The sequence below is a fragment of the Somniosus microcephalus genome, chromosome 7 (genome assembly GCF_052327205.1).
Source record: "Somniosus microcephalus isolate GS21.2 chromosome 7, FLI_Smic_1.0, whole genome shotgun sequence".
Classification (NCBI taxonomy): domain Eukaryota; kingdom Metazoa; phylum Chordata; class Chondrichthyes; order Squaliformes; family Somniosidae; genus Somniosus; species Somniosus microcephalus.
In genome coordinates this window covers 2,509,438-2,519,173 of record NC_140993.1, presented here as the reverse complement: position 1 = coordinate 2,519,173, position 9,736 = coordinate 2,509,438, and the positions used below count along the sequence as shown (strand labels likewise).

At 47.7% G+C, this 9,736-nt stretch overlaps 1 protein-coding gene across 1 annotated transcript in view; it reads right to left on the bottom strand.

Annotated features, from left to right (window-relative positions):
- Positions 1-7,208: 7,208 nt before the first annotated feature.
- Positions 7,209-9,736, bottom strand: part of LOC147114457 (uncharacterized) — a 296,186-nt gene continuing 293,658 nt past the window's right edge. The window contains exon 7 of the mRNA XM_085993921.1: positions 7,209-8,398. Coding sequence (XP_085850047.1) covers positions 8,083-8,398 — 316 coding nt within the window. The 3' untranslated portion in view covers positions 7,209-8,082. The remainder of the gene's footprint in view (positions 8,399-9,736) is intronic.

The following is a 9,736-nucleotide window of genomic DNA, read 5'->3' as shown; positions in this document are numbered from 1 at the left end:
AGTAGTTTACCAGCCAGAGGAACGACCTCAGTTGTGACACATTTTCTGGTGCTGGAGCCTTGACTACTGCCTCAATCTTTTCAGGGGACTTATGTAACCCCTCTTCATCGATGACGTGGCCACAATACGAGATCTGCTTCTGGAAAAACTCGCACTTGTGGCGATTAGCTCGTAGCCCATATTCCTTTAATCTGGTGAGCACCTTCTCCAAGTTGGCGAGGTGATCACTCTCATTTTCGCCCGTGACCAGGATGTCGTCCAAATAACACTGGGTCCCTGGAATCCCTTGCAGGACTTGATCCATCGCCCTTTGCCAAATAGCCGGAGCCGATGCTACCCCGATCACCAGCCGGTTCTATTGATAAAGACCTTTATGAGTGTTAATCGTAAGGTATGCGGGTCCAAAGATGTGCGGGTTAGGTTGTTTGGCCATGACAAAAATTGGCCCTTAGTGTTAGGGGGGGATTAAATACGTGGGGTTACGGGGATAGGGCTTGTGTGGGATGGCTGTTGGTGTAGGGACCGGGTGCTAGGGTTTGGATGATCAGCCATGATCTCGTTGAATGGTGGAGCAGGCTCGAAAGGCCGAATGGCCTACTCCTGCTCCTTTCGTCTATGTTTCTATGTTTCTATGTATTGTTTCGAGGCTTCTTCTACCTCCATTTGCAAGTATGCCTGGGCTAGATCAATTTTGGTGAAGCGTTTACCTCCAGATAGCGAGGCGAAAATATCCTCAATTCGTGGAAGCGGATATTGTACCGTGTGAAGGACTGGGTTCACTGTCACCTTAAAATCCCCACAGAGGCGGACCTTCTTTGGTTCCCCAGGTGTATTACTCAACGACCTCTTCATTACAGGAACGATGGGTGTAGCCCACTCGCTCCAGTCTACTTTGGACAGTACTCCTGAACGTTCCAACCCTTCCAGCTCTGCTTCGACAGCTGGTCTGGTCGCATAAGGCACTGGTCTGGCCTTAAGAAACTTTGGACTTGCATTTTCCTCTATTTTAATCGTTGCTGTTATGCCTTTCAGTGTTCCGAGTCCCTCCTGGAACACTTCTTTTGCATCAGTTAGCATTTTTGACAGTCGTCCAGGTGTGACGTCGTCATCCTTTATGGCCTCAACCTTCAGTGCCTGTATGGAATGCCAATCTGATTGTATCTTCCGGATCCATTCATGTCCTAGCAGTGGTGGTCCTCCATCTGGCAGTACATATATATCCATTTTAGGTATTTCCTGGCCTTTATATATCACTTTCACCCTTATTTTTCCTTTGGGGTAGACTTTTTGCCCTGTGTACGTCTTCAAGACAATCTCTGTAGCTTTCAAGGGTATATGTGAAAGTAGCCGCTTGTAGTCCCTTTGGTTTATGACTGTTAGGGCTGATCCTGTGTCCAGTTCCATTTTCACTTGGACTCCGTCTATCTTGCGTGTAACCCAGATAGTCTGGTGATCCTCCATTTTGGTTACCTTATGTAGTTTCAGACAACCCAGCTCCTTGCTTCCGGAGTCTGTGTCACTTTTCTGTTCGTCTGAACTACTGTCCATCACCTGGTGTACCTTTTTGTACTGCTGCTGTGGAGATTTATTACTGTTGGTTTTCTTCCCAGACCTGCAGACTCTTGCTATGTGTCCTGCTTTTCCACACTGTCTGCACACTTGGTCCTTGAACCAACAATCCTTCTGGTCATGTGTTCTGCCGCAGCGATAGCACTTCCCTGTTCCATAGGACATTTCATTGGCGCCATATTCTTGCGGTCTCCGTTGTATCTCTGCAGCGCCCCTTGCGGCTGCTTTGTGTGATACTGCCATACTGAAAGCCTTGTCCAGAGTAAGATCCTTTTCTGATAGAAGCCGTTTCTGGGTTCCTTCACTTTGCAGCCCACACACAAACTTGTCCCTTAACGTATCTGCTAGTCCCGCTCCAAACTGGCAGTGTTTCGATAGCTTGCGCAGTTCCGTTAGGTACTCAGCATTGCTTTCGTCTTTGTGTTGGTTCCTTTTATGGAACTTAAATCGTTCTGCTATCAGTAGCGGTGTGGGGTTTAAGTGGTCCTGTAGGATTTCTACTATGCTTTCGAAATTCTTGTTCACCGGCTTCTCTGGGGTTATTAGGTTTCGCAGTAACCCATAAGTTTTTGCACCCATGGAATTTAACAAAACCAGTGCTTTCCTAGCATCTGGCACTTCATTCGCCCTGCAGTACACCTCAATACGTTCCACATATGCCGCCCAATATTTGACTTCATTGTCGAACGTAGAGATACTGCCACTCTTCTGCATCCCTGGGTGTTATTTAACTGTCAAAAATGGCGTCTCCCGCGCTTCCCCTTCTTCTCCGCTGGCACAAAATGGCGTCTCCCGCACTTTCCTTCCGTCCCGCGCTCGCCCTTCTTCTCCACTGCGGCTTCTAAAAATGACGTCTCCCGCGCTCTTCCTTCTTCTCCACAGCTCAATGGCGTCTCCCGCGCTCTCCCTTCTTCTCCCCGCGGACACTGTTCAGCCCTTGAGCCCTGGCTGTTCTCTGCGCGTTCTTTTTTTTTGTGCGCCTTTCCCGTTACTGCCGCTCGGTCCTGAACCCGGCTGTTGCTTTACCCTCTCTCCGTTTTGTTTTTCCTCGACGCCGCTCGGATTTCAACCCCCGGCTGCGCCCTGTGCGCTTCACCCTCTGTCTTACCCTGTCGACGCTGCTCGGCTTTCTCTCCGCCGTCAGTCGGCCCCAGCCGCCGCTGTCCGGGAAGGGTCTACGCTGTACCTGTCGTCAGTCACTTGCTGATCGTCGTGGCTGGGGAACCAAGCCCGGCTCTCCACAGCCTCCCCTGCGATGTTCACTCTCTGCCGGTCGACTGGGCGGTTGCTCGTGGTCGACGCCCGTGTTTCTGGCCTCGACTTTCTTCCACCGCCCTCCCGGAGCGAATCCTCGAAGAGAAATGCAGAGTTGCAGGTAGATTCGAATCGACACTCGTCGCCACTGTTAGATCCGTGATTCTGAGAGTATGATGTTTTTCAATAACCACATGGATGCTGTAACTTAACAATCAACAGGTATTTACTGGAGTAGGGTAGTCTCAAGACTGGGGTACAGAGGCATGCTCAAGGCTTATATACAGGTGTGGTCACTGCCGGTACTACAGTATACAGGAGCTGTAAAAGTAGTTCTCTCTTAAAGGTACATGCACTACAGACCCCGGCTATTCACAATATATATTAATGATCTAGACGAGGGGACTAGACGGAATATCTCCAAGTTTGCAGACGTCACAAAGCTGGGTGGGCGTGTGTGCTGTGAGGAGGATGCCGAGAAACTAAAGTATGATTTGGACAGGTTGGGTGATTGGGCAGAAGCATGGCAGATGCAATATAACGTGGATAAATGCGAGGTTATCCATTTTGGTGACAAAAACAGGAAGGCGGATTATTATCTGAACGGCAATAGATTGGGAGAAGGGGAAGTGCAATGAGACCTGGATGTCCTTGTGCGCCAGTCGCCGAAGGTAAGCATGCAGGTGCAGCAGACGGTTAAGAGGGCAAATGGTATGTTGGCCTTCATAGCGAGAGGATTCGAGTACAGGAACAAGAATGTCTTGCTGCAGTTGAACAGGGCCTTGATGAGATCACATCTTGAGTATTGTGTGCCGTTTTGGTCGCCTTCTCTGAGGAAGGATGTTCTTGCCATGGAGGGAGTGCAGCGAAGATTCGCCAGACTGATACCTGGGATGGAGGAATGACGTATGAGGAGAGATTGGGTCGATTGGGCTTATACTCGCTGGAGTTTAGAAGAATGAGAGGGAATCTCATTGAAACTTATAAAATTCTAACAGGACTAGACAGACTAGATGCAGGAAGGATGTTCCCGATGGCCGGGGAGTCCAGAACCAGGGGTCACAGTCTAAGGATAAGGGGTAAGCCATTTAGGACAAAGATGAGGAGGAATTTCTTCACCCAGAGAGTGGTGAACCTGTGGAATTCTCTACCACAGAAGGCAGTTGAGGCCAATTCATTAAATATATTCAAGAAGGAGTTAGATATATTTCTAAAGCTAAAGGGTTCAAGGGGTATGGGGAGAAGGCAGGGACCGGGTACTGAATTTGGATGATCAGCCATGATCGCATTGAATGGTGGAGCAGGCTTGAGGGGCCGAATGGCCTACTCCTGCTCCTCTCTTCTATGTTTCTATGTTTCTATACAGTGCAGGAGGAGGCCATTCTGTTCCTCAAGCCTGCTCCGCCATTCAATGAGATCATGGCTGGTCTGCAGCCTCACTCCATACACCCGCCTTTGGCCCATATCCCTTAATACCTTTTGGTTAACAAAAATCTTATCAGTCTCCGATTTAAAATGAACGATTGATCCAACATCAATTGCCGTTTGCGGAAGAGAGTTCGAAACCTCTACCACCCGTTGTGTGTAGAAGTGTTTCCTAATTTCACTCCTGAAAGGTCTGGCTCTAATTTTTAGACTATTCCCCCAGTCCTAGAATCCCCAACCAGCGGAAATAGTTTCTCTCTATCGCCCCTCTCTATTTCCCCTCAATATCTTGAAAACTTCCATCAGATCGCCCCTTAACCTTCTAAATTCTAGGGAATACAACCCTAGTTTATGTAATCTCTCCTCATAACTTAACCCTTGAAGTCTTTGAAAGAGCTCTCCAATTAATCCCACTCCCCTCATATCCCTGCAAATTTTTCCCCTTAAAGTATCGATCCAATTCTCTTTTGAAAGTTACTATTGAATCTGCTTCCACCGCCCTTTCAGGCAGCGCATTCCAGATCACAACAACTCGCTGTGTAAAAAACTGTTTCCTCATCTCCCCTCTGGTTCTTTTACCGATTATCTTCAATCTGTGTCCTCTGGTTACCGACCCTCCTGCCGCTGGAAACAGTTTCTCTTTATTTACTCTATCCAAACCCTTCATGATTTTGAATGCCTCTATTAAATCTCTCCTTATCCTTCTGCTCTAAGGATAACAATCCCAGCTTCTTCAGTTTTTCCACATAACTGAAGCCCCTCGTCCCTGGAACCATCCTGGTAAATCTCCTCTGCACCCTCTCCAAGGCCTTGACATCCTTCATAAAGTGCGGTGCCCAGAATTGGACACAATACTCCAGCTGGTGCCAACCAGTGATTTATAAGGGTTTAAGAACATAAGAAATAGGAGCAGGAGTCGGCCATTCGGCCCTTCGAGCCTGCTCCGCCATTCAGTGAGATCATGGCTGATCTTCTGCCTCAACTCCATTCACCAGCCCTATCGCCATATCCCTTGATGCCCTTACTAGTCAGAAATCTATCGATCTCTGTTTTGAATATACCCAATGACTGAGCCTCCACAGCCCTCTGGGGTAGAGAATTAAAAGATTCACCGCCCTCTGTGTGAAGAAATTTCATCTCATCTCAGTCCTGAATGGCCTACCCTTTATCCTGAGGCTGTGGCCCCTGGTTCTAGACTCCCCAGCCAAGGGAAACATTCTCCCAGCATCCACCCTATCAAGCCCTGTAATAATTTTGTATGCTGCAATGAGATCCCCTCTCATTCTTCTGAATTCAAGAGAATACAGGCCTAGTTTACTCAATCTTTTCTCATATAATAGTCCCGCCATCCCAGGAATCAATCTCGTGAACCTTCGTTGTACTCCCTCTATGGCAAGTATATCCTTCCTTAGGTAAGGAGACCAAAATTGTACACAGTACTCCAGGTGTGGTCTCACCAAGGCCCTATATAATTGGAGTAAGGCTTCTTTACTCCTGTACTCAAATCCTCTTGTAATGAAGGCCAGCATACCATTTGCCTTCCTAATGGCTTGCTGTACCTGCACATTCACTTTCAGTGACTCATGTACAAGGACACCCAGGTCCCTTTGAGTATCTGCATTCCCCAATCTTTCACCATTTAGGAAATACTCTGCCTTTCTGTTTTTTCTACCAAAGTGGATAACTTCACATTTATCCGCATTATATTCCATCTGCCATGTTCTCGCCCACTCACTGAGCCTGTCGAGATCCCCTTGAAGCCTCTTCACATCCTCTTCGCAACCGACACTGCCACCTAGCTTTGTATCATCAGCAAATTTGGAAATGTTACATTTAGTCCCCTCATCCAAATCATTGATATAGATTGTGAATAGCTGGGGCCCAAGCACCGATCCTTGCGGTACCCCACTAGTCACAGCCTGCCATCCTGAAAAAGACCCGTTTATCCCTACTCTTTGTTTTCTGTCTGTTAACCAATTCTCAATCCATGCTGGTATATTACCCCCAATTACATGTGCCCTAATTTTGTTCACCAACCTCTTGTATGGGACCTTATCGAAGGCCTTCTGAAAATCCAGATACACCACATCTGCCGGTTCCCCTTTGTCTACTCCACTAGTTACATCCTCAAAGAACTCCAATAGGTTTGTCAAACAGGATTTCCCTTTCATAAATCCATGTTGACTCTGCCCAATCTTATTATTAGTTTCTAAGTGCCCAGTTATTGCATCCTTTATAATAGATTCCAGCATTTTCCCAACTACTGATGTGAGGCTAACAGGTCTGTAGTTCCCCGTTTTCTCTCTCCCTCCTTTCTTAAATAGCGGGGTTACATTTGCTATCCTCCAATCTGCAGGAACCATTCCAGAATCTATAGAATTTTGGAAGATGACAACCAATGCGTCCACTATCCCAATGGCCACCTCTTTCAAAACCCTAGGATGTAGGTCATCCGGTCCTTGGGATTTATCGACTTTTAGTCCCATTAATTTTGCTAGTACTGTTTTTTTACTAATAATTTCTTTAAGTTCCTCATTCTCGCCACACCCTTGGTTTTCTCGTATTTCTGGGAGGTTTTTTGTCTTCCTCCGTGAAGACAGAAACAAAGTATTTATTTAATTCCTCATTCTCCATTATAAATTCTCCCATCTCTGACTGTAAAGGACCTACATTTACCTTCGCCAGTCTTTTCCTTTTCACATACCTATAGAAGTTTTTACAATCCATTTTTATATTTTTCGCTAGTTTGTGCTCATATTCCATTTTCCCTTTCTTTATCAATTTCTTGGTCACCCTTTGCTGATTTCTAAAAAGATCCCAATCCTCAGGCTGACTGCTTTTTCTGGCTTAATACTAGCTTTAATTTCTTTTGTTAGCCATGGTTGGATCACTTTTCCTTTTGGGTTTTTATGCCCTAGAGGAATATATGTTTGTTGCAATTTATGCATTATTTCCTTGAATGTTAGCCATTGTATGTCCACCTTCATACCTTTTAGTGTAGTCTCCCAATCTACCATGGTCAACTTGTCCCTCATACCCTTGTAGTTTCCTCTGTTTAGATTGAAGACCTTAGTTTCAGATTGGACTACATCACTCTCAAACTTAATGTAAAATTCAATCATATTACGGTCACTTGTCCCTAAAGGTCCCTTTACCACAAGATTATTGATTAGCCCTTTCTCATTACACAGTACCAGATCCAGAACAGCCTCTTCCCTGGTTGGTTCCTCCACATACTGATCCAGGAAACCATCTTGCATGCATTCCAAGAATTCGTCCTCCACACCATTAGTGGTAATTTGATTTGCCCAGTCAATATGTAGTATATAATTCCCTCAATCTGGAGAATAGAAGTACAGAGGATTCGCGCGCGATCTTCTCGAGTCTGTTCCAACTGACAACGGCTTAAGTGGCCTGTTCTTATACACAAGCTCGGTTATTGTGAGAAGGATATGCTGCTCGGGTTAGATGAAGTAAGGTGGGAGGAGGCTTGTGTGGAGCATAAACACCAGCATGGACCTGTTGGGCCGAATGGCCTCTTCCTGTGCTGTACACTTGATGTCACACTCAGGAAATGGGATTGTTTGGACCTGTCTGATGACCTCCTCCTGAACCCCTGTTGAATGGCCTCACCTCAGCGCGACAGCACTTTTAAATTTCTTCCCACTGTCAGAACATTTTATAGGGTCTCAGTGGGAACTCGCAGCTCTCTAAATAGGTTGGATGCTCAGCGAACGGCGACTGTCCGGTGTGAACTCACTGGTGTCTGAGCAGGCTGGATGACTGAGTTTATCCTTTCCTGCACTGGGAGCAGGTGAACGGCCTCTCTCCACTTCAAAGTGGCTGCTGTTTCAGTTGGCTGGAGGACTGAGTCAATCCTGTGCCGCCTGTGAACGGTCTCTCCCTAGTGTGAACTTGCTCATGTCTCCGCAGGTGGGAGGACCGAGTGAATCCCTTCCCACACACGGAGCAGGTGAATGGCATCTCCCCGGTGTGAACTCGCTGGTGTCCCAGCAGGCTGGCTGAATATCTGAAGGCCTTCCCACACACGGAGCAGGTGAACGGCCTCTCCCCAGTGTGAACTCGCTGGTGTATCAGCAGGAGGGTGGACTGAGCGAATCCCTTCCCACACACGGAGCAGGTGAACGGCCTCTTTCCATTGTGAATTCTCTGGTGTACCAGCAGATTCGAGGACTCAGCGAATCCCTTCCCACACACGGAGCAGGTGAACAGACTCTTCCCGGTGTGCACTCTCCGATGGGTCCGTAGGCTGAACGAATGAGCGAATCCCTTCCCGCACACGGAGCAGGTGAACGGCCTCGCCCCGGTGTGAACTCGCTGATCCGTCAGCAGGTCCGCAGAGTTCACAAACCTCTTGTGGCAGTGAGAGCAGCCGTACGGTCTCTCTCCAGTGTGCAGCCGCTGGTGTTTCATCAGATACTGGGAGCATTTAAAGCTCTTCCCACAGTCTGAACAGTTAAATGGCCTCTCGTCAGAGTGAACTCGCTGGTGTCCCAGCAGGTTGAACAAACACGTGAAGTCCTTCCCACACACGGGGCAGATGAACGGTCTCTCCCCGGTGTGAACTCACTGGTGTGTCCGCAGGTTGGAGGACTGAGCGAATCCCTTCCCACACACTGGGCAGGTGAACGGCCTCTCCCCGGTGTGAGCCCGCTGATGAGCTTCCAGCGCATACGGGTGAAGGTATCCCTTCCCGCAGTCTTCGTATTTATGCAGTCGGTTCCTACTGTGACTGCGCTCATGGCTAGTCAGCTCGCGAACCCCTTCCCACAGTCCTTACATTCATGCTGTTTCTCTCCAGTGTCCCTCCAGGTTGGGCAATCAGCTGAATCCACATCCACACGTGGAACATGCGTGCGCTTTGTCCGTGCTGTGATCGCTGCTCTCCCCTTCCATGTGCAAAGGCTGATGATATTCAAGTCCTGATGAATCGAGCGACTCTGTCATATCTTGACGTGATGTTTGGTCTGAGCTTCCTGTTTGTAAATGTTCCATTTCTAAAACCCTGTAAAAGGAGTGTAGAAAGGGGGTAAGAAGGTCGCCTGTCACTTTAATTCTCCGCGTCACCCCCACTCTGATCTCTCTGTCCTCGGCCTATTACATTGTTCCAATGAAGCTCAGCGTAATCTCGAGGAACAGCACCTCATCTTTCGATTGGGCACTTTACAGCCTGCCGGACTCAACATTGAGTTCAACAATTTCAGATAATAATCTCTGCCCCCATTTTTCATGCAGTATGATTTTTGCCATTCCCATTTGCATAATTTTATCTTTCCTGCCTCTTACAAAAGTACAGGATGTTCTTTCAATTGCTTCCTCCCCTCCTAACTCCCCCCCCTCCCCGCCCCCTGTCTCTGCACCTGCTTAATATCTGTTACATCTCCAGCTTTTTCCAGTTCTGATGAAAGGTCCCAGACCTGAAACGTTAACTCTGTTTCTCTCTCCACGGATGCTGCCTGGCCTGCTG